At 48.7% G+C, this 26,430-nt stretch overlaps 11 protein-coding genes across 11 annotated transcripts; 5 read left to right on the top strand and 6 right to left on the bottom strand.

Annotated features, from left to right (window-relative positions):
- Positions 1-712: 712 nt before the first annotated feature.
- On the top strand, positions 713-2,544 carry N7481_008136 (Major facilitator superfamily domain general substrate transporter; the record flags this gene model as incomplete). Its single annotated transcript, XM_057267355.1, has 4 exons — positions 713-984; positions 1,066-1,311; positions 1,367-1,436; positions 1,489-2,544. 4 exons carry the CDS (start codon positions 713-715, stop codon positions 2,542-2,544), a joined length of 1,644 nt encoding a protein of 547 aa, XP_057121556.1.
- A 105-nt stretch (positions 2,545-2,649) lies between these two features.
- On the bottom strand, positions 2,650-4,628 carry N7481_008135 (Ser/Thr protein phosphatase family protein; the record flags this gene model as incomplete). The annotated part of the gene is made up of 3 exons (XM_057267354.1): positions 2,650-3,888; positions 3,911-4,335; positions 4,403-4,628. The coding sequence occupies 3 exons, from the start codon at positions 4,626-4,628 to the stop codon at positions 2,650-2,652; spliced, it is 1,890 nt and encodes a 629-aa protein (XP_057121555.1).
- Positions 4,629-5,329: 701 nt separating this feature from the next.
- Positions 5,330-6,803, bottom strand: N7481_008134 (acyl-CoA dehydrogenase family protein; the record flags this gene model as incomplete). Its single annotated transcript, XM_057267353.1, has 5 exons — positions 5,330-5,739; positions 5,805-5,834; positions 5,885-5,974; positions 6,027-6,254; positions 6,311-6,803. The coding sequence occupies 5 exons, from the start codon at positions 6,801-6,803 to the stop codon at positions 5,330-5,332; spliced, it is 1,251 nt and encodes a 416-aa protein (XP_057121554.1).
- A 284-nt stretch (positions 6,804-7,087) lies between these two features.
- N7481_008133 (putative protein kinase) lies at positions 7,088-9,383 on the bottom strand (the record flags this gene model as incomplete). Its single annotated transcript, XM_057267352.1, has 2 exons — positions 7,088-8,386; positions 8,460-9,383. 2 exons carry the CDS (start codon positions 9,381-9,383, stop codon positions 7,088-7,090), a joined length of 2,223 nt encoding a protein of 740 aa, XP_057121553.1.
- A 1,035-nt stretch (positions 9,384-10,418) lies between these two features.
- On the top strand, positions 10,419-13,860 carry N7481_008132 (DNA-directed DNA polymerase delta POL3; the record flags this gene model as incomplete). Its single annotated transcript, XM_057267351.1, has 3 exons — positions 10,419-10,817; positions 10,877-13,062; positions 13,122-13,860. 3 exons carry the CDS (start codon positions 10,419-10,421, stop codon positions 13,858-13,860), a joined length of 3,324 nt encoding a protein of 1,107 aa, XP_057121552.1.
- A 432-nt stretch (positions 13,861-14,292) lies between these two features.
- On the top strand, positions 14,293-15,283 carry N7481_008131 (uncharacterized protein; the record flags this gene model as incomplete). The annotated part of the gene is made up of 4 exons (XM_057267350.1): positions 14,293-14,376; positions 14,529-14,693; positions 14,753-14,759; positions 14,832-15,283. The coding sequence occupies 4 exons, from the start codon at positions 14,293-14,295 to the stop codon at positions 15,281-15,283; spliced, it is 708 nt and encodes a 235-aa protein (XP_057121551.1).
- Positions 15,284-17,879: 2,596 nt separating this feature from the next.
- N7481_008130 (uncharacterized protein) lies at positions 17,880-18,593 on the top strand (the record flags this gene model as incomplete). Its single annotated transcript, XM_057267349.1, has 1 exon — positions 17,880-18,593. The coding sequence occupies one exon, from the start codon at positions 17,880-17,882 to the stop codon at positions 18,591-18,593; it is 714 nt and encodes a 237-aa protein (XP_057121550.1).
- Positions 18,594-20,621: 2,028 nt separating this feature from the next.
- N7481_008129 (uncharacterized protein) lies at positions 20,622-21,185 on the bottom strand (the record flags this gene model as incomplete). The annotated part of the gene is made up of 1 exon (XM_057267348.1): positions 20,622-21,185. The coding sequence occupies one exon, from the start codon at positions 21,183-21,185 to the stop codon at positions 20,622-20,624; it is 564 nt and encodes a 187-aa protein (XP_057121549.1).
- A 1,048-nt stretch (positions 21,186-22,233) lies between these two features.
- N7481_008128 (uncharacterized protein) lies at positions 22,234-22,672 on the top strand (the record flags this gene model as incomplete). Its single annotated transcript, XM_057267347.1, has 3 exons — positions 22,234-22,374; positions 22,443-22,501; positions 22,627-22,672. 3 exons carry the CDS (start codon positions 22,234-22,236, stop codon positions 22,670-22,672), a joined length of 246 nt encoding a protein of 81 aa, XP_057121548.1.
- A 748-nt stretch (positions 22,673-23,420) lies between these two features.
- Positions 23,421-24,929, bottom strand: N7481_008127 (putative C2H2 finger domain protein; the record flags this gene model as incomplete). Its single annotated transcript, XM_057267346.1, has 3 exons — positions 23,421-23,715; positions 23,798-24,546; positions 24,645-24,929. 3 exons carry the CDS (start codon positions 24,927-24,929, stop codon positions 23,421-23,423), a joined length of 1,329 nt encoding a protein of 442 aa, XP_057121547.1.
- Positions 24,930-25,266: 337 nt separating this feature from the next.
- cyn1 (putative cyanate hydratase) lies at positions 25,267-25,792 on the bottom strand (the record flags this gene model as incomplete). The annotated part of the gene is made up of 2 exons (XM_057267345.1): positions 25,267-25,716; positions 25,772-25,792. 2 exons carry the CDS (start codon positions 25,790-25,792, stop codon positions 25,267-25,269), a joined length of 471 nt encoding a protein of 156 aa, XP_057121546.1.
- Between the last annotated feature and the right edge of the window lie 638 nt (positions 25,793-26,430).

The following is a 26,430-nucleotide window of genomic DNA, read 5'->3' as shown; positions in this document are numbered from 1 at the left end:
TTAATATGGGTACGCTTTGATACATGGCCCTGCCCCACGCCTACGATACTCCGTGCTTCTCTCGCGATCCTGCGGATAGCAAATGATGTCTCAAAGAGCGAAATGCCAAGGATCCTGAAAACCTTCAAATCTGGCTTCCGCATACATATTGGATTCCTGGGGACATGGTCCAGAATCTCTTGGCGAGTGCCATTCCTCCTAGTCTCCGGTGTCAGAGACTCGGGATACGCTAGAAAACTGGTGTTCTTGGGGATTTTATCAGCATTTATGTGACAATTTTATTCTAGTTATTGATAGGGTCATAAAATGGGAATCAAAATACGGATATCCTTGTCTGGGTGTTGCTCGTTCTCAGTAGGGACAATTGGCTGGATTCAACAAAATAACCATTTCGTACTCGGTTGACTTAACTGTTTGCGAATTTAAGCTTACCCTGCCACTGCCCGATAATCCCCGAGTTAATAAATAAACAGGATATTTTGATTGGATACCCCAGCCTAAAGTAGACCTATGCCGAGCCTCCCCCGCTCGTGTTCTACTGGCGAGTCCGGGGTCTGTTGCTATGTAACCCCCGCCACATGGAATTAGTACTTAAGAAATGATCTATCGTCCCTCCGTTTCAAGATTTAATTTGATTGAAATATTGTCCTTATTGCCCTTTCTCTAGCTCACGCTGCCAATTCGTTCAGAAGTACGAGTATCCTCGTTCATAATGGCAGGCGGTGCTGCCATCAACGTTTTCAAATTCAACACAGGTAGTCTACCTAAAGAGACCTTAAACTGGAGACTATGGTTTGCGGTCTTCACGTTTGGCATCATGGGTGCTGCCCGTGGTGTTGACGAGGGCCTCATTACGGGTGTCTTTAATTCCCACGCGTTCAAGGAGCAACTTGGCATTGACGATCTTGAGGATGGTGAGCTGGCCAGTGTCAAGGGTACTATTTCCTCGATGGTTCAGCTTGGTAGTGTCGCCGGTGCTCTTCTGTAAGTATTTTCTGTAGATACATTGCCCTCATCTCTCATCGCTCTCGCCGACAGTTTTATCTAATGCCGTTTCAATTACAGTGCTTTCCTCGTCTGCGATCGTATCGGCCGTGTTTGGGCTACTCGTCAACTCTGTGTCCTCTGGATTCTCGGTATCGCTATCTTTATTGGAAACAACGGTAGCATGGCTGCTGTATATGGCGGTCGTTTTGTTGCTGGGCTTGGTATTGGACAAACTTGTGTTGTCGGACCAATCTATCTTTCGGAAATATCCCCGGCTCCTATTCGCGGTCTCTGCACCTGCATGTTTACTGGTGCTGTGTACCTGTCAGTCCCCCATTGATCTCAATATCACATCTTGCAATACTAATATCTAGCATAGTGGTATCATGCTTGCCTACTTTGCCAATTGGGGTACTGAGCTTCATATGGCAGATGAGTTCAACCGTTGGGTAAGTCTTAGTCCCTGCATTTATGTTAGATTAACTAACGCTTGCTTTATAGGCCGTTCCTACTTCAATTCATCTCATGTTTGCCGGAATCACACTCATCCTCACATTATTCGTGCTGGAGTCACCTCGTTTCTACGTCAAACAAGGCCAGCGTGAGAAGGCTCTCGAAGTGCTTTGTAAACTCCGTGGCTTACCCGCCGACCATCAATACGTTCTTGAGGAAATGACCGAAATGGATGTTGCTTTCCAGGAAGAAATGGAGGCCACTCTCGGCATGGGCTGGAAGGGCCTGTTCAAGGAAATCCTTGGGATCCGACGGAACTCGTACCGTCTGTTCCTCACCAATCTTGCCCAAAACATGGCTTGCTGGTCTGGCGGCTCTGCAATCACGGTTTACGCCCCTGATCTGTTCACCCTTGTCGGAATTACTGGTCAAGAGCAGTCTCTCTTCTCGACGGTTGTCTTCGGAGTCGTCAAGTTTGTTGCTTCTATAATTTGTGCCCTCTTCCTTGTCGATATGGCCGGTCGCAAACGCTCTCTGGTTATTGGCATTGTTCTACAAACCATTGCCATGTTTTATATTGCCATTTTCCTCAACATCGTGCCTATCGCCAACAACCCTGACTTTACTCCCAACGCAACCCAGAACCAAGCTTCGACTGCCGCCATCGCATTTATCTACATTTCCGGTGCCGGTTGGGCTCTCGGATGGAACAGTGGTCAGTACCTGTTGTCCTCTGAGTTGTTTCCACTCCGCATCCGTGGTATTTGCTCGTCTATCACAATGGCCATGCACTTCATCTGCCAGTACGCTGTTAACCGCGCCCTTCCCGAGATGCTGCTTGTTGATAAGGGTCTTGGTCCTGCGGGAACATTCTACTTCTTTGGTGTCATTTCTTTCCTGGGTGGAGTATGGGTTTGGTTCTTTGTGCCTGAGGCCGCAGGTCGTAGCCTCGAGACTATTGACAAAATGTTCGATCTTCCCTGGTATAGGATTGGTCGCCATGGAAGAAAGTTTGCCGAGGATTACGACCGCGAGCAGGAGCAAATCTTCCGGAACGAGAAGATGGATCAAGGCGCTGCTGCCACCCACCACGAAGCCGCCTAGGTTGAGCATACTTGATCTCTTAGAGGAAAATATCTACGATTTTTTTTTTGTTTAGCCTAGGACGTGAATATGAGATACGGAACAATTTGAGCATTTTCTTTCTAATCACTCTTCAATCTTGCAGTTGTTAATGTCGTCTTGCCAAGCCATGGTGGCATAGCGTGGGATAAAGGAATTTGTCGTGAAGTTTTCGGGAAGATAAAGACGAGCATCATTAGTAGAGTAATTTGTCGTCGGATTATAGGAATTCAAGGCTGTCACAATTCTTCCGGCGAGGAAGTCCGAAAATATCATGTCAACCTTATTCGGTTCGCCCTCTGATGGGAACCCAGCAGTAGCTTGGACATGGGCTGGCTGAGTGTACTCTGGAATTGGCGAATGAGGAGTGTCATCGCCATCACTTCCAAGGTCATCGCACGTCACATATCCGGGAGTCGAAGTGTCGGTTTCAAGAATACGACCAAATAGGCTTTTTGGCTTTAGAAGCTCGGTCGCGTTGTGAGGCGATGGGTTGTCGCATTCATCATAGCCCAGAAGCTGGCTTGAGATAGTATCCACTGTCAACGATCTTTTAGACTTGGCCTTCTGATTGTTGATGTAGTCGAGGACTTTTGAAGCCATAGAGTAAGGTACATCGGGGATGTAATTGAAGGTGCTCGTATATGGGCAGACGATGTAGGAATCATCCACAGTGAAAGGACCCTTGACCAAGTCGTACCTAATGGCGCCTTGGTTCACAATAATCATTCTTGAATTTTGGGCACGATCGGGATCGACCACAGTGGCTGCTGCTGCGGTTTGGACCAAGGTGTAGACATTGCCTTCATCGCCGAAGGGCTTGCAAGATATGCAGTATGTTCGAGGCGCGCAGCCATATACATGAGTAAGGTTCATACTCTTGCGACCATTGTCAATATCCTGAGTCACTTGCACTCCACTAGCAGTGCTGAACTGGTCTTGAGATCCTGTCGCATGATAGGAAAATGTAAGCCGATTCCAATCCAAATATCGGCGTGTCAATTCCATATCAAATGTCTGATTTTTGGGGCACGACGTGTCGATAGAATCTATGGGTCTTTCTTCTTCGCCGGTTGTAGATTCGGATTTGAGCTTGGTTGCTCGGCTCTGGATGGATTTCGACTTGATACCATCCAGGGAAATCCAGCCCACAGTATCGCAATATTTGCCGGATTCTATGGCTGAAGACATCTTGTCGTAAACGTGAAAGTCCCGACGATGGGTATGACCTCCAAATCCCTGAACGGGAATTTCTGGGCGCAATTCCCGAAGAGTTTGCATGATGAGGGGGAAAGCTGCTTTCAGCCTTGGGGATTCCAGGCTTGACTGGGTTGTGTCCAATCAGTACAAACAAATCGATATCCGGATTATTCACTGCGTTTTTGAACCAATCTTCTTGGATCATTTCAGCCGCTGGTTGAATTCTTGTCATGCTCTTGTTGTTGTTCGTTCCATCCAAGATTACACCAAATGACATGATTCGAATCCCTTGCTTGGTCGTGAAATGCCGGAATCTGTTACCCATAGAAATCCATTGCTTCTGTGCCGGTTCGCTATCTTCGCAATTGTCGCAGATATCGAGATTGCTGGTTAGATACCTTTCCCCATAGACTTTTGCGAATTTGGAGAATGTTTCGTATGCAACATCATACGCAATGAGCTCGTGGTTTCCAGGAGTGAGAATATCGTAGTCAATGTTTTCGAAGATAGGATTCGTGATCTCCCCATTCGGTTTTGTTGAATCACTGAGACCATTGCCGTCATGTAGATCCCCTATTTATAGCTCGCGCATTAGTTTTCATCATTCGAGTTAATCAGATTAACTATAATAAGAACTAACCAGTATCAATAAGCAATAGGTCAACGTTCTTCTCGGCTGCCTTGTCCCGCATGTGCTTCGTGAAAGACACAAAATCACCCCAATCCGCACCATAATTGCGCTCTTTGATATGCCCCTCTAGCCAGCCGTGGCTGTCTGATGTGTGAAGAAAATTGATTTCTCCCCAGTTCAAAGGTCCCCTTGGCTTTGTTGTAGCGTCCAAAGCCCCAGGCTGCATACGACGCATTACCCTTGGATACACCGAAGATTCATCTTCTCCCTCACAGGATGGGCATGCTGAAACAGCAGATATGACCGCCGTCAAGCTGATTAGAACAGATAGCACCGTCATAGTATTGTATACCATGCAGGCACTGGGGCAGACAGAGCAATTGATGGTCTGGAGCTTGAAGATATCACCTTTTGAATTATACTTACTAGTTTCAAGGAAAATATTTCCGACAAGGTTTTATACTAGTTTGGGCACAGTAAAATTACTGGCACTTGGGTCAATGCTTTTAGGCAATGAAAAAGGGCGGGCATGTCCAGGTGTAGTATCTGGAGCATTCCTGAGTCCCTCGACGAGATGTCCGAGAATGTCTGTGGAACATTGACTCGTGGAATGCGATTGTTGTAGTGATCTACTATCATTAGTACGGTACACAACTCATTCCGAGAGTGCTTGTTGAATAGTAGTAGTAGCAGTAGTAGTATCGACCCCTTCTCTTTGATCTTGAGCGTAATGGATGAGTTGAAAGGTATTGCCCAGGTGGCAGAGAAGTACATTTTGAGGGCTCCAGGGCCTAGGTAATCAGTGGCCGAGAGCTCATGCCAATGGGAGAAATCGACCTTAGAAACTTGAATGTATTCAGAACAGCTTAAAGCCTCCCCGGCAATAGAAAATTGGCCGAACCATATATTAAAACACGCAGTCCTAATACTAGCAGTTTAAACTTTCGACTGACGTTTTTCAAGCGCCTTTCGTCTACTTCTCAATGCCTTCGTCTCCTCCTGAAGGGCCAGTTTCTGCATGATTTCTTCTGACCCCCCACCGACGACATGAACACGAGCATCGCGACTAATCTGCTCGACCCGTGCTCCTTTCCCAGCCTTGTTATACCCTGCCCCTCCAAAGATCTGCTGTGCTTCTCGAACACTCTTTTCAAGTGCGCGGGTAGACATGACCTTCAGTAAGGCGGTCATTCCCCCAATCTTGACATCGTCTACTGGCCGATCCTTGGTGAGCTCGAGGATATTCACAAGCTGCTCCATGAATGCATATGCCGGCTCAATCATAAGACCAAATTTGAATATCTTTGATTGGATGGCGTCCTTCTGGATGAGGGAGAGCCGAAAGTCTCGCGTTGGATTGCATAGTTGAAGGCATCTTCAGCGCAGACACGGGCCAGTCGCAACGACGCACAGGCCAAGGCCAGACGTTCCGGATTGAAGTCTTGAATTGAGATTAGCGATCGAGCTGAATATTCTCGCGGGAAAACTTACTCGACATGATGAGTGCGAAGCCCTTGTTCTCTTCTCCAATCAAATTTCCGACAGGCACCCGAACATCGTCCAGCTCAATAAAAGTCGAGCCTGTCAATGTTAATTTGTTGTATTTAATTGCTGTGGAAGGAATGAGTCTTACCACTTGCATTAACACCTGAATTGAACATTCGTCGACGAGTCACGCCCGGAGCAGCCAGGGGAATGACAAGCAAACTGATTCCCGATCGTCCAGCACCTCCTGTTCGCACAGCAGCTGTGCAGTAATCAGCCCAGAGGCCATTTGTGATCCACTTCTTCGCGCCATTCACAACATAGTGATCACCATCCCGGATCGCGGTTGTTCGGATATTAGCGACATCAGACCCAGCTACGTACAAAAGTCAGCACAGACAGTGAAAGTATTCAGAGAAGAAGAGGACGTACCATCAGGCTCGGTAATTCCTAAACAGAATCGGATGTCACCTTTCGCAACACCAGGTAGCCATCGCTTTTGCTGCTCGGGGGTACCAAACTTGGCGACCGGCGGACACCCAATTCCATTCCCACCACCAAGACCCCAAATGACGCCAACGTAGCCCACGCGTGTCAATTCATCCGACACAATGAGTGAGCACCAGGTATCCCATTTATCACGCGGGACATTCCCTGGCAACGACAGGCCAGCTGCGTTCTCCTCGGTCGTGAGAGGATGTACGATGCTGAATCCCAGTTCGCAATGACGTCGACGCACTGACTCGGGTACTTGCCCAGCTGCTTCCCATTCCGCTGCATAGGGTGCGATGGAAGTATCGACGTAATCACGAACCCAGGCACGTAGGTTGTGGTGCAGATCTGTGTAGTAAGGGTTTCGCACATCGAGTTGGGGGAGTAGCGGCTCGCTGTAGGGAGCGGTCGGAGCGCGGAGGTTGCGCGCCATGATGATGGATTTGTTGGTTGAGAGATAAGAACAAGGATGATTGACGGTTCCACAGAGAGACAGTGATTTTCTACATGTCTGGGGGTTGAATGAGGTTATGCAACGTGAATGCAATGTGAATGCGGGGAGGTGCCTGTGAAGAAGCGCCGCTTCCCCAGACCGAGGCCCGTCGGGTAGGCCGATCATTACCGCGAATAATTGTGAGAGGAGTGTGCATTGTTTTATGCTGGGTATTTCTATAGTTTAATCTCGGGGAAATGCAGATCCATCGCTATCCACCATTGTCAACTCTGACGTGTCTCTAGCCTTTTTACAGCTTTGTAGATTTGTCGCAGTTGATCCTTCACATCCTGGCAGCTCCACCGATGAAGCGATTGCGGACATAACATCCCCTTAATACAGGTCATCAAGGAGTCAGCGACAATAACGCCAATATCCAACTTTGTCTCGCCATGATCGACTTTGGCAGCAAAGTCATCCGGGAAGGAGATTGATCGGGTCAATTGGTTCAACACCAGTTGGCGCTCCATCTTGGTATTTAGTTGGTAGACGAGCTCGAAGAGAATGACGCCAAGGGCAAAGACATCCAATTTCTCGTCGATCTTGTATTCATCAAAATAACCTGGCGTGTCACTATCATCCGTGCTTGCAGGTGGTCGATAAAACTCCGTTCCCACCACGCGCTGAATCTTCGGAGTGTGATGGAAGGGAGTCACGGTGCCCTCCGAAGCGGGTGTATTGATATGGGAGATATCTGCCACGAGACCAAAGTCACCGATTCGCGGGTGACAGAACTGCGAGGGCGAGTTGGGTTCCGAGTGACACGGAATGCATGTGTCTGTTTTGTTGTTTTGTGGCAAAGACAAGAAAATATTCGCGGGCTTCAAATCCCGATGCACAATATTTTTGGAGTGAAGATACTCGACACCCGAAACGATATCGAGAAACAACTTTAATGATGGCATCAGATGGAAACAGTGACGACGCGATGGTGTGCATTCATGTTCATTGTATTTGGCTGCAGCCTGAGGATTTAAATATGAGCTGAGAGAGATAGGGTGGAGCGACATTTGGATATGAAGAATCACAGCTGGGGTCTGATTCCCTGGCCGGCACTGACGCTGGACTTGTAGCTTAGAATGATCTTGACTTAGTCCGTCGGTGAATATATCGTCGGTCTCTCCAAAAGTTGATGTTTGTCCATGAGAGAGGTTGTCGAAATTCCGGGGGATGGACTCGATATCCTCATCATCTTCCCATCCAGCTCCGGAACTCTTCTTGGAATGTCGAGATGATGATGTCGCATGGCTATCCCAACGCCTAATCCGATTAGAAGATCCTTGATCCTCGGGGTAGGAATTCGGGTGCGAATCTGCCATAGAGCTTTCAGAGTTCCCGAAAACAATTCCCATGCTGGGTTCATTAGAGGTCTCCTGGCTAGGCAAGGGCTCCTCGGGGGGGTTCGTAGCGCGGGTGCGCAGGTTGTTCGAAAGGTCTGTGGCTTGAGACGTGTGCTTGTTCGACCCATGCCCCGTAGTACCGAACAATGTTCGAATGCTCCAAGCGAGCAAGAGTTCGAATTTCTTTCATAATGGTTTCCAGTTGATTCTGTCCGCCATATTGCAATTGGTCCAGTCGTCTTTGCGAAATTGGCACCTTTTTCAAAGCATAATCTTGCGAGTCAATATGATTTTTGACATGATAGACTTCGCCGAAAGAGCCTCGTCCCAGCATTTTGAGTTCGCTAAATTCGACGGAATAGCGAGACATATTGTTCAATGATGGAGCTGACGGTTGCGGGAAGAGTGAAATTCCAACTGGTGAGCTTCCGAAGAGCGGGCGTGAAGGATTCGGTACGCCTGGTGTGCCATCGAGAACATCGAAGTTACCGATAGAGGGAAGATGTCTCCCAAAATTGCCATCGGCCCCATCCCTTTGCCATAATGGAGTTGCGCTTTCAGGAATAGCAATCCCTTGAATGTTTCTGGAAACCAGAGCGAGTTCTCGATCCTCTCCACCTTCGATCGGTGACCGGACACCGGGCTCACCGAGATTGAGACCTTCGAGAGCGGAGAGGCCGAGCATATCAAGACGGTCGCGATATTCTTGCCTAGTAGCCCCCAGCTCTTCTTCGTGGGCTCCATCTGTAACAAGACCATGTTTAGACAGGATTTGGGACTGGTATTTGTACAACTTCTTTCCAAGGTACTGAGCTTCCGGAGATTGCTTCGTGTAGGTTTTATTCGAACCGGGTTGCGCATTGAGAATATCTGCTGCACGACTTTGACAATAGAACTCCAAAAGGGCGGATGTCATCATGTTGGCGTGGTGGTCTGCATTGATATCGATGGTGTCCAGGGATGGGATAGACGCCTCTTCAAGAGAAAGGGAGTTTTCCGAGTAGCTGCCAGCCGGATCTATCTTTTTAGATGGCTCGCCGGCCGCCCTGTCGCGACTTGTCCGGCGAAAACCGTGGCTAGGTCTTGCGCCATGTGATGAAGACTCGTGGTCATGAGATTCATCTTCAACCCCATCGGATTCAGGCTCTGACGAAGATAGATCTGCGGCTGACCTGAACATTGACATGCTGATATCCAACTGGAAATATCAATGAGTGACTGGAATTTCACTTTGATTCCATTCAGAAGTTGTGTCAAAATCGAAGCACAAGACACAACAACTTTCAAGTTGGTTCAACTTTGTTGACAGTTTGTCAAGTTTTGGCTGCAAATTCAAGTTGAATATTGTGGGTATAGTAGGACTCGGATAGTGGGATGGCGGGGTCCACGGGTAGTATATATATTCAAGTTTGTTTGGTGTTGACTTGGGACTTGAATACTACTAGTCCAATGGACGAGAGCAGCTCCGATTGAGAGAACGAAGAAGGTCAGCCTTGGACGATTAGGCCACACGAGGCGTTGGCTCAAAAGACGCAAGGTGTCAACATGCTCTGGAAATGCAATGATTCACTCAGGCTTCCATCGGATTCCACTTGTCTCTGATAGGGTAGGCACAGGCAAGTAGACGGGCTCGGGCAGAGCAATGCGTCAAGCAGCCTCAATAATTCAAAATGGACCAGGTATAATCGAATTAAATTGACCCCAACGCAAAGTTATAACAAACAATGGCATTCCAGTGTCATGGGAAGGAGCGTGTCAGCTGGAGAGGCAAATGTAAATGCGGCCCGAGTCCACCTTTTCTGCCGGCAAAACATCCGCGCCGCCAAGAGCCGCATTGAAGTCCAGCCCAAAGTAGATGAATAGAATTCATATAATGAAGAGAGCAGGCAGATACTCGGAAATGATTTTTCATTTCAGCTCAGTTGACTTGTACGATCTTTGATAGATGGTAATGTCGTGGCTATCACTGGATGATGTATACGCACGTGACATGGTGTCATTGGTCAGCTTTATCTTATCAGCATGTGACCATTCACGCGTTAAGAGCGTCACGTCGAATGCGCGACGGCAGACACGAACACCTGCAAGGACACTCGCGACGACTTTCTGCTATTCGGACAGTTGCCCGCCCAACACATTCTCTCCTTCCCGACGTGACGACCCCTCTATTCGACTTTCAAAGAGTGTATGAATGCACCTTTGACGAGTTACAACCATGCCGGAAGCCATTATGCCCCAGAAGCGGGTGCTGGGCGACGCAACAAACGGTAACGGTGCCCGCAATGGCTTCGTTTCCCCCGCCGCGCTCAAGAAACGCAAGATTGAAAATGAAACGTCCTCCCAGCTCAAGGCTCCTCCCATGGGTACTCAGAGAAAGGGATTTGGGTCCACCCAGCCGCAGAAGAGCCAGTTCGAGGAGGAGGTACTCGAAAAGCTGACCCAGGACATGGGAGAGTTGAAACAGAACAACGCAGAGAAGGACCAACAATGGGAACGGCCTCCTCTCGGGGAATTCGACCCAGCTACAGAGAATATTTGCTTCCAACAGATTGATGCGGAAGAAGGCCGAATGGTTGGCGACAAGATCGCCGTGCGCCTCTTCGGTGTCACAGAGGTATGGTCGCCTTAAGTGATGAACTTCCCGCTTACCATCTGATCTAACATGGTATACAGGCCGGCCAATCAGTTCTTTTAAACGTCACCGGATTTCAGCACTATCTCTACATCGCTGCCCCGGTCGGTTTCACCCAGGCCGACTGCAACCCGTACCGTGCTTTCCTCGAGACCAAAATGGCACAATCGGTTCCGGTGATCCAGTCAGTCCAAGTAACGATGCGCGAGAACATCTACGGCTTCCAGGGGAATCAAAAAAGCTGGTACCTCAAGATCACTGTTGCCGACCCTAGGTTTATCGCCAGACTCCGCAGTGCGCTCGAAGCCCCAGGCGGCTCAATGAACTACAAGGGACTCTGGGGCAACTTGACCGACTCCGGAATCCTCACGTTTGATAATATCCAATACCTATTGCGATTCATGATTGATACAGGGTTGCACGGCATGTCTTGGGTCGAGGCGCCGGCTACCAAGTATCGTCTAATCCCAGAGTGGGAGAAGGTGTCAACTTGTCAGCTTGAAGCCGTCATGGACTACCGTGACATGATTGCCCATGCGCCGAATGGTGAATGGGCCAAGATGGCCCCCCTCCGCGTTTTGTCCTTCGATATCGAGTGCGCCGGCCGCCAAGGTATCTTCCCAGAGCCGAACGTGGATCCCGTCATCCAAATAGCCAACGTCGTGACTCGCTACGGAGAGGCAAAACCGTTTGTCCGAAACGTATTTTGTCTTGATACCACAAGCCTGATTGTGAATACGCAAATTCTGGAATTCAAGGACGAAGACAAAATGCTCATGGCGTGGAAAGAGTTCTTGCAAAAGGTGGACGCGGATGTTATCATTGGTTACAATATTGCCAATTTCGATTTCCCTTATCTCTTGGATCGGGCTAAGCATTTGAAGTGTGGTCACTTCCCATACTGGACCCGCTTGAAGGGAACGAAGACAGAGGCCAAAGAGGCCAGTTTCTCCAGCAAGCAAATGGGTAACCGTGAGACAAAGGCGACAAACACGAACGGCAGAATACAGCTCGATATGCTTCAATTGGTTCAACGCGATCACCAACTGCGAAGTTACACGCTCAACTCAGTTTCCTATGAGTTTTTGGGTGAACAAAAGGAGGATGTCCATCACACAATGATTACGGAGCTTTTCAACGGTACACCGGACTCACGGCGACGATTGGCAGTCTATTGTCTAAAAGATGCTTACTTGCCACAGCGGTTGATGGACAAGCTAATGTGTCTGGTGAACTATACCGAGATGGCAAGAGTAACGGGTGTACCCTTCAACTTTCTGCTATCCCGTGGTCAACAAGTAAAGTTCATCAGTCAGCTGTTCCGAAAGGCTCTCGAACAACAACTCGTTGTCCCTAACTCCAAATCACATGATGAGCAAGATTATGAAGGTGCTACTGTCATTGAGCCCAAACGAGGATATTACAATGTTCCCATTGCGACACTCGATTTCGCCTCTCTGTACCCGTCAATCATCCAAGCACACAATTTGTGTTATACGACATTACTCAACAACACTAGTGTCGAGAAGCTTGGCCTGAAGAAAGATGAGGATTACATTGTCACACCGAACGGTGACATGTTCTGCACCACGAAAGTTCGTAAGGGCCTGCTGTCACAAATTCTTGAGGAACTTCTTGGGGCCCGAAAAAAGGCCAAGAAAGAGCTCGGTGTTGAAACAGACCCCTTCAAAAAGGCCGTGTTAAACGGTCGACAACTTGCATTGAAGATCAGCGCTAACAGTGTCTACGGTCTGACTGGTGCCACTGTCGGCAAACTTCCGTGTCTTCCGATCGCTAGTAGTACCACCAGTTACGGTCGACAAATGATTGAGAAAACCAAGGAGGAGGTTGAGGCTCGGTACACCATTGCCAACGGGTATTCCCACGACGCACAGGTCATCTATGGTGATACTGACTCGGTCATGGTTAAGTTTGGAGTCGGCGAATTAGCCGAAGCCATGAGGCTGGGCCAAGAAGCTGCAGATTTTGTTTCGTCCAAGTTTATCAAACCCATCAAACTGGAGTTTGAGAAGGTGTACTTCCCATACCTTCTGATCAACAAAAAGCGATATGCTGGTCTTTACTGGACGAATACCGAAAAGCACGACAAGATGGATACCAAAGGAATTGAGACCGTGCGTCGTGATAATTGTGTGCTCGTCCAGAATGTCATCGAGACGGTATTGAACAAAATCCTGATCGACCGAGACCCCGATGCTGCCCAGGAGTAAGTGGAATGTGTCGACGTGCTGAGACCCGAAGCAACAGCTAACATGAGTTGACTAGATATGTCAAATCCACGATCTCAGACCTTCTCCAGAACAAAGTCGATATGTCAAAACTGGTCATCACCAAGCAGCTCTCGCAGAAGGAATACGCTGCCAAACAAGCACACGTCGAACTTGCCAAGCGCATGACAAAGCGTGATGCAGGTTCTGCTCCTGCACTCGGCGATCGTGTAGCCTACGTCATGATCAAGGGTGCTACGAATTCCAAAGGCTACGAGCGAGCCGAAGATCCCATCTACGTGCTGGAAAATAACGTTCCCGTCGATACGAAATACTACCTAGACAACCAGCTTGCCAATCCCCTCGGTCGTATCTTCGAGCCTATACTTGGCGAGAAAAAGGCTAATCAGCTCCTCACCGGCGAGCACACGCGGTCGATCTCCGTCGCCGCACCCAGTCTTGGTGGTTTAATGAAGTTTACCAAACGAACCCAGACATGCATGGGCTGCAAGAAGCCGCTGTCCGGCAAGGATGAGATGGATGGTGCCGTTTGCGTAAACTGCCGTCCTCGAGTTGGTGAGCTATACACAAAGACCCTCACCAAGACCTCGGACCTGGAGGTTCGATTTGGTCGCCTCTGGACGCAGTGTCAACGGTGCCAGGGCAGTCTCCACTGCGAGGTCATTTGTTCGTCCCGGGATTGTCCCATCTTCTACATGCGTATGAAGGCCAAGAAGGATGTCGAGGATTCACAGAAAGAGCTTTCACGCTTTGACTTCGACGCCGCAGCTTGGTGATCAATTCATGTGTTCAATGTATGGTTTTCTTGTTTGGCTGTGAGCCGACATTCTCTTAAGAAATGTCTATGGGCGGGATTTTGGCATGGCCTAGGTGGCGTTGGGGAATTCAACCTGTACACAGTAATCCCACAGAATTATTTGCATCTTTTAGCTTAGTGATTTACGTCGAAATATGACCTTCACATTCATTCATCGGAACTGATGAGCAATATCGAGTAGATGCACGTAAACAGTAGATTTGGTTACTTGGTTACACTTGTCAACCAAACTGGAAATTTGTTTATCGAGTCCGAGTGGATCGTTCCTGCGGCGCCGGAGACTCTTGGCGCGGAGAAGCTCCTCCGACGATCCCTCGGAGCTCTTCCTCTTCCTCTTCCTCTTTCTCTTTCTCTTTGTCAGGATATCATTCGCCCGAACTTGCATGCCAACATGAATCCAACAGATACTGAGACCAACCATGGCGAAACCCCTCAAAACTGGCAGGCTAATGGCTCGACAGTCCCGTGGGCAGAGGTATGTCGTCATCCCCAGATTTCTGCATCGCGAAGGGCTCCGCAGTAGAAAAGAAAAAGGCGCCGGCAGCCCCTCAGCTTTCAAGGCAAGGGGATACCGAGGTATACACCAACGAGACCGAACTAACCTGACTGATATCTTCAATTCTCGAGCAGATCTTCTCCCGCCATGAAGCTGTGCTCGTGTCGCATCGCGAAATGCTGGACTCGGTGAAAAGTCACATCGCGCCGGACGGTGAGGCTTTCCGAGCAGTCTCGGCAATGCTAAACAAGACGGTTCAGGCGATTAATCAGTCCAATGTGATGCGAAAGCATATGGTAAGCCCCAGAGTTCCCTCATGCCCTGCAAAGGACTAGAGACTAACTCGACATTTTAGCTGAACAGTATGTCTTGGATTTTCGCCCGCATTCCGCTCCCATACTCGCTTCGATAATATAATAACAACCAATATCCAGAGAAAACAAACGAATATACGGCCTCGGATGAAACATCGCCCATACCAGAACCTCGAAAGAAAAAGAAGCGCTCGAGACTCGAAAAGGAGGAGGAGAATGATGTCCCCGTGAACCCCAATGCCGAAACAAGTGGTCAAAGCCCGGTCTCAAAACGAAAGCTAAACCCCACACAACCCCTACATCATACCGACGAATCTCAAAATACCTCCTCCGCCTACGAGACCGAAGACATATCCGCAGAGGTACAGAGACGACTCCTCATAAAGGAAGAAAGACGCCGCAAGAAAGAAAATGCGCAACCTGAGAAGCGGAAGCGAGAAAGTCTGATTTCAAACGAGAGCTTGTCTCCTGGTGGTGGTCAAAAACCTCAGAAAAAGCGAGTTCGAGTCGGAAGCGGATTGAGAAGGGATGGAGGTTTTGCGTCTGGAAGAGCTAAACGGCAAAAACAATGACGTGGGCTTCTGCGTCAACCAAATTTCAATCATTGGATGTACTGCTTTCTTGCATACCATTAGCACGGTGGCCAGCGTTGCATTTTGAATACTATTTTCATGACAGCCTCGACATGCTTTACCGGCACTCAACTCGACTGATCACAGCTGGTGTCTCGACCGATATTATGAATTAGACTTGGTATTTTATAGTCAACTTCAGAATAGCATTTTGTGAGATTCCTTTTGAGAACGGTAGGGTCTGGTTTGTTTTTCAACCTCCAGGGCTTGGAAATTGATTTATTTAGATACTACTACTCGGTATTAGCTTGAGAATTCTACTACATGCTGGACCGAAGTCCTAGCACTAACTGCTAGTAGGAGGGACCCAAACGTGAGTCTATTAACTTGAACTCAGGTAGATATATTGCGTTCTAAAAGCCCGAATTCGATATTGACAGTTGGAAGGAAAATGCATATCTTATATTCACAGCGCCAGATCCAAGTTCTATAATCAAAGAACGGTCAACATCACTTATCTAAACCCGCTACTCTATGAGCAAAAGAGACGGCACCAGTGGTGGCGATGGACAAGACGATGGGCCTGGAGTAGCGGGTGGAGATCCATAATCTCGGGCCTCCATCTGCTTCACGGACCGGCCAGGAGGTGGCGAGGGTGGAGGTGTAGGATAAGGATTAAAACGGCACGAAACAGCGCGCTGGATACCTGAACAAGCCATCCTGTGAGTAGGAGGCGGCGTGGGTGGAGGAGTAGGGTAAGGATGCCAATGACGCGGGTCGGCAAACCGGCTACCTGAACGAGGCATCATGTCTAAAATAGCTGAATACGTAAGGCTCGACAACGTGTTCAAGTAAGTGGAAGTGTCCGGTAATGAGTTGATAAAGGCTGACGGTGTGCTCAAGTAGGAACGTAGGTCAGATACTGTCTCTTCCCTTAAATGCCCTGAGATGCTCATCAAAAGCTTCTCTAGACAGATGGGAGTATTAATAGTTGACTTGGAGATATTCTGATCTGATAAAGCACAGTATCTGAAGCATGCAGGTATCTAAACACAATGGAGAGACAGTCCTTTGTCCGGATTCGAACAATACGATGAAACAATAAAGGACTTGTGGGTTTGAACAAACGCCCTTTTAAAGCCGGTAATGGAAAAGAAGTCCTATTTTAGAAAAGTCTCTCAGTTGGTTTCAAGTTTCAAAGAATAGATTCCCCACAATGGTTTGTAATTATGTTGCCATGAAGTTCAAGTTGGAGTCCTTGAGGACCCTCCCCGAATCAAACACCAACCCTCGAGTAAAATTAGAATGCACATCAGCATTAAGACCTGGGCTCAAAAGGAAGCACAACCGAAGAAGTTTTATAGGCTACTAGTACTATGCGCCATGAGTCGTTTATACTACCTGTCGGTCTAAACGTACTCCCCGTGGACGTTTCTAGTGAGATGAGGGCTGCCCCAGATGATTCGTCTAAAAATTGGCAGAGTGTTGAGTTTAACGACAGTGAATTCCCCTTACTCATTGCGATGTTCTAAAATTATTTACGGGGATCGTGGGTTGAATCACCGGGGATTTTCTGAAACGCACAATGCCACATCAAGCTATTGTTTCTTTGTTTATTCTCCCAATCCTTCAAAGTTGTTTTTAGTATGTTCATTATCCAGTCTCCGAAATTTTACTGGCTAGCCCGAGGCTTCCGCAATAAATCAAAGCATCTTCAATAAAGGGAGCAGAGCACATAAATAATGTAGACATGCGCTCTCTATTGTACTCTGCTGGCCCGCGCGCTCTTAAAATCCGATTAGCTATGGTACCAGGGCCCATCAATCACCAGATTAATACATATCTACGAATATTCTTCTTGCTCTCATTTAACCTCTTTCAATACCATACCCTATCTTTTCTACCATTTCAAGTAGGCTTCATCTACGCCACTTCCAGCTTGAGACTCCGAGTCCTCTTTTGGAATATACCAGTACTTCCAGAGATATAACTTTCTCTGGTAAGGGTTGGCTACTAGTCCATTTGGACATTGCCAAGGATTTCACTTTTCGCCCAAACGGGACGTCCGACCTCCGCTGTTATATCTTTTGATGTTCTTTCCCAGTTGAGATTCGGAGCACTCGTGTACTCGTCACCAATCTCTGGGTTTAAAAAGCGCCCCTGCTCGATTTTCCCAGAAATCTTTTTCTTGCTCCTCCACACACCGTCTTCTCTCTTTTCCACCAGGCAGCTGATAATTTGGCTGCTCGCCTATCCCGAGTTCATCAAGAAGAAACCACCCAGCACTCACTTCAGCAGCCTCAAGGCAAGTGAGCCAGGATTACTAGACCGTCTTGAGGGTTGGACTTGTAGGGAGTCACCGATTCCTTGAGGGTCTTGTTTCTGCGTTGCTTTGAAAAAGATCAAAGCCCCCCCAAAAAAGGTCCGATCAAATAGTTTTGTCCTATCGAGATTACCAAAAATAGCGATAGGTGATATTCCCTGAAGTGGAAATCCAGTTCTCCAAAGCCGGAAATAGGATCCCTCTTGCCTGTCGCTGCAGAGACACGAGACTGGGCTGTGGATCTCATTACATCCACCTATCCCACTAGCAAACATGGATCACCGTGTAAGCTTCCCCCAGCAGCCTAACGGCCAAAGGGGAAACGGTCCTGCGTTCAGTCAAAATGCCGGGTTTCTTCCAAACAATACCACTTACGGCTCAGGACCGAAGAACAATCGGAATGGGAACTGGAATCCGCAATTCCAGGGCCAAGGCCACAACCAGAACCCTCATGGCCGAAAGAATAAGAACAAAAACAAAAAGAAGAATGCGCGCAATCACGACTTCTCTGGCCTTCAACAAGGTTACAATCCACGACATGACCCCGGTGTGCCAAAGGGTCCTCGTCAGCATCAAAACCAAAATCACCACCGAGGCCAGAATTCGTATCCCCAATCCTCTCCACATCAGCCTCATTGGACTCAACACACTTCCAATCAGGGCCGGGGATCCAATGGAAACAACCGCCGCAACCAACAACATTATGGGTACATGCAAAATTCATCGAACTACCAGGAGAACCAGCGGCCAGTCTTCTACCACGGCCACCCCATCCACCACCAGGTGCCTTACCAGCATCAGCGCCCTGGTCCATTCCACGATCTGGATGACTCCTTGGATTCGATCATTTCTGATGCCGCTCCTCTTTACCCCCAAGGACCTTTCATCCACTTTGGAAGAGTCGAGGATAACGACATCGAAATGCCAGACGCACCACCTCTTGATCAATGCGTTCACGATTATCAATCAGTAAGTGGTTATCCATAGCCAGCCTTCTAGACATCGAAATGTACTAACTTTGATGCACAGGTGTTAGAACGAATTGTTAGCCAGGCATTACAGTCTCAACAAGTCAATGCCGACGCACTGATGTACCAAGTCTTCAATGAGATTGGTGAGCTCAAACGGCAAAACAGAGAGCTCAATGATACCGTGATCGACATGTTTCTGAAATCATGGGGCGTTCAGCCTCAGGTTTGAACCAAGTTTTCTACAAGTCACGGCTATCAACTTTCAAGTGCAACGGAATGATGTTGTATACACTTCATTTCATATCATTCCGTTCGCCTCAACTTCGCTGTCAACAGCCTACGTCAGTTTCTTCAAATTGACATCGACAAGCTAAATACCGTCGATATTGGTCATGCGAACACTCCCCACAGGGTTTTCTATGAAAACACACCCGGGTCTCCCGACTTGCAGCAATGAAAATACCGCTGTTCTGAGGGTATTGGATTGGTCTTTTTCGACCTGGCCATAGAAACACTCCTCATGGGGCACAACAAGTGTTCTCGGCCATCCACTGCGCCATCCACCAGCACCTGCAGCCACGCAACCCAACTGCCACAAACCAAGAACGCCTTATTCCATGGACCACCTCTCTTCCAGGTCCCCCGACTTGCAGCAATGAAGATACCGCTCCTTCGAGGGTATTGGATTGGTCCACTCCGACCTGGCCATGCGAATACAGGCTCGCAATTCTGCGCCCTTGGTCTTGACAAGTCACACCTCTTCCCACTTGGGTTTGTATCGGTTGAGCTCGCGTCCGACTGGGCGCCCAGTCGTCAACGCTTGAGCTCCCGGTCCAGCCTAGAGAAGGAATGCGATGTACTCAAATCCTCCAATCTGTTCTATTTTGTCATCTCATGTACGGGTCGCTTCTTGCCACCGCATGTGGATACCGGCAGACAAAATACCATGTGAATCTGACAAGCGAATATCTTGCCTGGTTGTCTAGGAGCCTCGGACGCAAGTTCCATCTTAGACAGCTTTCAACTCAACTCTGAGTGGGCTGTTCCCATACACCCACCATGCACTCACCATTTCTTTTGGTTGGGGTCATATCCCCAGCTGCTCAACAAGGTCAGAAGGAAAGGGAAAAGAAAGAAAGGGAAAACGGGGTCTCATGTATTACTTAGTGCCTGTTCTGATCAAGGTTTTTATCTTGCCATACCAAGTGACAAGTTATGTTTCCCTTGATCTCGTGGCATCTGCCAGAACTTCAAGTCCACGGCCCCAATGGGGGAACGGCCAATTTTGACCACCTTGGATATTGATCACGCCGTTCGTGCCCATGGAGATTCGATTAAGGAGATTTGTTTCATCATCCGAGTATGCACACGGTGGAAAAAGGGCGAAAAAACAAAAGAAGAAAAAAAAGATATTCTTACCTGGGCTTCAATTTGTCGGAGGGACTTACCAAGGGGAGTCATGGCCCTAAGGTTTTTCCGGTATTTCCCAAAGCCTTTTGCTTACCAGTGAGATTATCAGTTTTAAATTTTTATTTAATGGCCCTATCATTATTGTGGAGGATCCTCAGTCTGCAGTCAAATTGAAATCAAAGTGAAGGGGGCCCTGGGGAGTCATGGCTCTGGGGTGTTTCTACACTATGATAGTTTGACAACTCCTCATGTATGTGCTTCAATGAACATATTTATCAACCACTGTTGTTCTGGTAGTACAAGTTCGTAGATTTAGTATGGACATGGCCATGTAGATTGCCATAGGCCGTAGAGTGGAGTACACAGTAAACGAAGTGACAAGAAATGGTGAACTCAAACGCCGGCTCCTAATGCTGATTGGTGATAAGATGGTGGTACAATGCGGATGCCACGTCAAGAGATGCACGAAGGCAGATGATGGTGGCTGTTGGGTGTTGGGGTGTGGTGATTTTGGTGTTTACGGTGTCGATGTCGATGTCGATGGTTGATGAAATGCAACGGAGGCGTATCGGGGCGAGAAAGGACCCTAGTCATCAGAGTATCTCGAGAGCCGCCCTGACACAGACAATCAACCTCACTCATCATCTTCTTCTTCCTCCTCCTCCTTCTTTCCCCAGTTCCACACATCCCAGATGTGCTCTTGAATCAAATCACCATACCCCTTGCCCTCCTCCAACGCCTTCTGTTCCTCCTGCAACCTCCTCTCCATCCAACCGGGAGCCTCCCCACCCATCCAAACCCGCTGCACAACACCCTGCTCTTGCGCCTCTCTAGCCTTCAACTTCTCCAATTCCTCTCCGACAGCCTCCTTCATCTGCGCTTCCCGCGCAGCCTTTAGTCGGGCTTGAATCTCTTGCGCGCGCTCACTGGGAAGTTCCCGCAGGACCGCCGGACGGGTCGTGATCCGCGCTTCGATACGATCAACAATACTCCGCCCTGTGCGTTCGCGCGTGATATGATTTGCAGAGACGCAGAAAGCACTCGCCAGCAGGACGGTCAGGTGGTCGAATTTGCGGGGTGGAAGTGCAATGAGCACGGGGGCGGCAACGAGGAATCCGGTCGCGGCGTAGGTCTTGAAGCGCTCGTAGTCTGCTTCGCGTTGGGCGCGAGTATTCATTTCTGTGTTGGGGTCTGCCATTTTGAATGGTTTGGGCGAACCTGACGACGTTGATGTTGATTTCTCCGGTCAGGCCCTTCGTTTCTACTCCGGGCGCAAAATTTCCGGTCGGCCGGAGGAACCAGCAGTGCAGATCATGTGATGAGAACTGGCCGGTCTTGGCGTTCCTGCTTCCCCGGGTTGTTTACCTGCATCCCCAACAACTTGAATTCTTACTACAGTACTACTGGGAAACAAATTCCCCTTTGAAATGTGACAGGGATCGGGAAATTTCTTCAGTGCTTCAACTTCCACCAACCTTACTACTAACCAAGTGAGCCACTCGAAGGGCCTGATATTCTTCAGCCACCATACGATAGGAAGAATGAGCCACAGTACTAAAAATAACCCTAAGCAGGGAGTACAGAATGACGAAGCTTGACCGAAGCTTAGCGCTTTTCAGGGCTGAGTGGAATCCACTCCCATCGGCACCGGTGATTTTATGAGCTCTTAACTTCGCAGTACATGTACATGTACATGTACATACTTCCTACAATACTAGTTAGTACGCCATCGGTGTATCTTGAACGAGGCGCTCGAGTCTGTGAGATCATTATCGACGCCACGTTGAAATCCGAGCTCCCCCGTATGCTGATCATTGGCAAATTTGGCCGACCTCGTGGAAAGATCCCTACGTATGCATAGTCCAATGCCCACAGTCTGTTTCTCGGGGGACGCCACGTCCCTGTTGGTGGTTACACACCACCAGGCTGGTTACCCCCCCATTACATACAACGAGCATTACGACGTTGCTCCGAGCCGTGGGTTTCAAGGTTCCTGGTACTAACTATGCTTCTATTCATAGGCAAATTCACTTTTGTGTTCGAGTACAGTACTTACTTACCATACGTAGTCGTGTAATTGTGTCAGGTAGCCAGCTACAGTGAGATCCATAAAGGTCACCTGCCTCCCCCGTCTTGCCTTTGTCCTTCCTCTCTTTCCTCTTCTTCCTCTCCATCTCCTTCCCATCCAACCTCACCTTTCAGCAATTCAATTTTACTACTCCATACCAACCACTCTTCTCTCCAAAATGTTCGACAACATCTCCAACTGGTTTTCCTCCAAGCAGGAACCTTCTCAAGAAGATACCTGGAACGCCATGACCGTTCACACTCACCAGCCCACCAGCCCCGATGCTCCCTCCACCGACCGCGTTGTGACTGAGCAACCAGTAAGATTCTCCTGCAAGTACAATGCCTCCGAAATTTCGATTGCTGATACAGACCTCTCTTCTTGCAGAACTCCGAGCAGAACATGAAGCTCCGCGGTGGTGGCGCCGGCGATGTTTGCTGCGGCCTGTAAGTGACATTGACCTTGACCTTATCACCTCCCGAGAAACAACGCCAGAGCAATCCAAAAGCTCAAAGAAATGGCCATCCAATCTCTCTCAGAGAAAAACCCGCTGATATTGGCATCTCAACAGCTGCGCCGGTCTTCTCTGCTTCGAGTGCTGCGAGGACTGCTGCTAAACACATCGCGCCACATATTGACAGTCCCGTTCATTTCCGTATACACCGGCTTTACCCCATGTCTGAAATCTGACGGCTAGCGCGGTGCTTTCCAATGAACACATTGTGGAACGGGATGTTGTTAATTTGAGCTCGCGCTTCATTTGCTGCAGCTTTCTCTTCCCATCGTCTATGAGACATACAATATTTTGCTCTCCTTATTTACTTTTTTTCCCCTCAAGTTTCTTCTTTCAGCAGATGCTTTGCATCAATTATGACTGTGCCTGTTCGAAAATACCCCTTTAGCTGAGCAAATCTTATCCCACGATTTATTGACTCTGTTATGCTTTCCGGGTAGCTTCTTCGGAATCGATCCGATTATAAATTTAGATTAAGACGATATTCTGCGCGATCAGATACAAATTGAATGGTACCTACCCTAGTAGCCAATAGGCATCCTACTGGTAGTAGGATCGTGAGGCGGAGAATTTCTAGAGGCTTTGGAGATCGAAGGATCCTACGATTTGGCAAGTGCATTATTGTTTCCTAAGAGGAGAGTGTCATTGGAAAAGCTATCAACCGATTATTTCCACCAGGATTGTTTCCCAGAATTGAAGGGAGATATCGATATTCCGCAGCTTTCCATTCCATTTCACCACAGTTTGATACCAGTTTCGTTCCTTCGCCATTTGACACCCACAATCCATATGATTATCCCATGTGTTAACTCCTAAAGGGTCAAAAAAACCACTGATGCGCATGGGAGAGTTCACCAGTAGGTACCATGAGGAACCTTGGTGGATCGCAATCCGTAGTCCATCTTCGCACGGTAACGCGGAACGTTCTGGGCGAAAGTGGGCGGGCGGTCGTAGACTTGAAATTCGAGTTCTCCGATGTCCATGGGCCCATCCATGTCGAGCAGGCGTCCAGCAGAAGAGCCGTACCCGGGGGTCTGTCCAACGCGTCTGTTTCCCTGTTCCCAGGAATTTTCCTTCGAATGGTCTATTTCAATGTGCTTGAATAGAGTGGCAACGGTGGGGAAGCCTTTTCCGCAGTGCGTGCAACTATATTTCAACACGTAAGTAGATTCCTTGCTGATCGTGGGAGTAATGATTTTTGTCTTCACCATTCCCCACATGTACTTACTGGTGCTTAGATGTAGATCGCTCCATGAGCACGTGTTGCTCAAACACTTTCACATATTGAGTAGTAAACCCGCAGTCGCAAAAATAGCGCTTTGACTGGCTGTTCCAGTGCTTCTCGGAGTTCCAGTCGGGGACAATCTCTTGAAGAGACCGGGAGGAGCACGACGATGGAGACATCGCAAGTTGCTTTCGGTCAGGTGTCTTGAAGAGCGCCGGTGAGGACGGCCAAATACCGACATCCATGTCCTCGTCGTAGGCGATCAGATCATCGGGACTGATTGCCAGATTTGCAAAAGGCGGCGGGTTTGAGAGTCGCGGGCATGCAATAGGAGAATCTTCCTCATCGAGGGAACGCGAGGCTGGCGCGGCGAGAGGGCTAGAGAAGCGAGGGGAGAAATTGCTGCTTACATCTGGAGAGTAGCTTCCATCGGGAAGGAGGTGTTCGTCAAAGGCGCCAGAATCCTGTCTCATCAGCTGAGAAGGTCGAGGTCGAGGTAGGCCTAGGCTGTCACTGTCATTTCCGTTGTCTCGATAGCTGTCGTCGTCCGAGCAGAAAGACAGGCTCGGTTTGGCTTGGGATGCTTCGCTGAGTACCCTTTCCATCTTCTGACGGCGGGTATTGTGCTCATTCAATGCCATTACAGCAGAGCTTCTGCATGCGTTGGAGGAAATGTGACTCATGTAGTCTTCGCCGCACGTAAAAGTCTTTGGGCAGCCGGGACAAGTGAGGCCTTGGTCCTCTGGATGGTCCTGTGGTAGTTGTCAGCTCGAGTCTATGAGATCTCTTTGTGAAGTCCGTTGAATATTTTTGGTCCAGTCTCGGGGGAGAGGTTTCTCGCCAAACCCACCGTTTGGATATGAAAATCCCGGCCATCCTCGCTCTTGAAACCGCGGTTGCAGATCGGGCAATTATGGTGACGCTTGCTGACAAGCCGATGAAGGAATAGCTCTTCGTGAGTCGCGAACTGGATGTTGCAGGCTATGCAGAGTGCATGGTTCTTGTATGACATCTGGTGGGATTCCATGGCCGCTCGCGACGTGAAGAGGCGGGGACAGTCGTCCTTGGGACACTGCAACATCCCATCTGGAGGCCATACAGGCTCAGGCGAAGATTCGTTTCTTTTCTCATCCATCGTGGGTTGGGATAGATAAATTGGGGGAAGTTAAGTTTGAGGTGAAAGAGGAGAAATGAGATGGAGGAAGGAAGTGGGAGGCAGCGGCGGAAGGTCAACCACCACAAACTCGAACGCGTCACTTGAGAACCCGAACTGGCAATGCTTTGGGGGAAAAGAACTCAAATTTTACTCGGGGATCGAAAAGAAAGAAAAAACTGAGTTACATTGTTTCTTTACTCTGACCTAGACGCCCATCTGCTATCATTCCTATACCTCTTCGTTCCTCTCAAAACCTCGAGAAGGGCAACCTATCATATTTCTTGTCAGTCTCCATCCAACTCGAGGGGATATCAGGCTATACAAACCATTTACCACGCAGGGTGATGACCGCCCAATTGTTCCCATCCTCGTCGGTTTCCTTCTCCACCTTGGTCGAGAAAGAAATGGCACTCATGATGCCATCGCCGAACTTCTCATTGAGCACCGCCTTATACGCATATCCATAGTTCTGCACAATCTCATACAGACGATAAATCAGAGGCTCCTTGGGAGGCATCTCGACCGAGCGACCCCGATCGGGAAATCCACTCAACTGTTCTTCCAGCGGGTGCTGAGGGATCTGGAGCAACGAGGCCAGGCCACGAATATCCTCGGGCGATGCCTTGGCCTGGCCGTAAAATATAGCAGCGACAGCAACCTCACTGCGACCAAGGTGCGCGGCAATCTTTTCGAAACTCAATTTCTTTGCTTCTTTTGCTCTGAAGAGCGTTGCCGCTGAAGTGGGCAGATTTGGGTGCTGAGAGGTCTATCATGGGACGGGTTAGCTTCGGCTTTGGATCAACGACAGGTCATCGACTCACATGAAGAGTGGCGAGCTCCATGGTGATTATGTTTGTGTTGGAAGGGGTGATTGAAGAGTGGAAGAAGCAGAAAATGGAGAAGATGGGGGGTGCGACGAGGAGCGTTTCGCAATTTATTGTTGCGGGGCTGCTGGTGCGGGGATTCTTGCACGACAGCTGGCCACGACATGCTTGGCTTGCTCTGGTGGGACAGTCGATCAGATGGTAAGGACGGAGTCTTGGTATCACTCAGATTGCTTTTATCTACTACATCGGACTGGTGGTACACCAAGGCAATCGAGTCATGAATATGAATATGAATATCATCCTGGTATCCCATCCCCGGGGCCATATGGGTTACTTCTAGTATGTATGGGAGTTGTATTCACACCATTCATACTGTCAGTCTACTGGTGATAGTTACTAGTAGTACTAGTAGTAGTGAATTTGGTCGTATTGTACGGCGCTCGATAGGCGCAGGGTGGTCAGTAGTTGCATATCGGGGTATTTTATAGTATAGTGGCACAGCAAAAGTTTCAAATGCCAGTGAATGTTTTGTTGAGTTTTATACTATACTCTTCCACTGTTCGCCTCCTAGGGTTCCCACGATCGGACACAGTACTACTACCAGTCTCTGTGGCAGACCATACGGCCGTAAATAGCAGATCACTTGGCGTCAC

Source organism: Penicillium waksmanii (genome assembly GCF_028829765.1).
Source record: "Penicillium waksmanii strain IBT 27052 chromosome Unknown utg000007l:1.0-4314555.0:1.0-4317578.0, whole genome shotgun sequence".
Lineage (NCBI taxonomy): Eukaryota > Fungi > Ascomycota > Eurotiomycetes > Eurotiales > Aspergillaceae > Penicillium > Penicillium waksmanii.
Note: the sequence above shows the minus strand (reverse complement) of the source record. Positions and strands in the feature narration are given on the sequence as shown.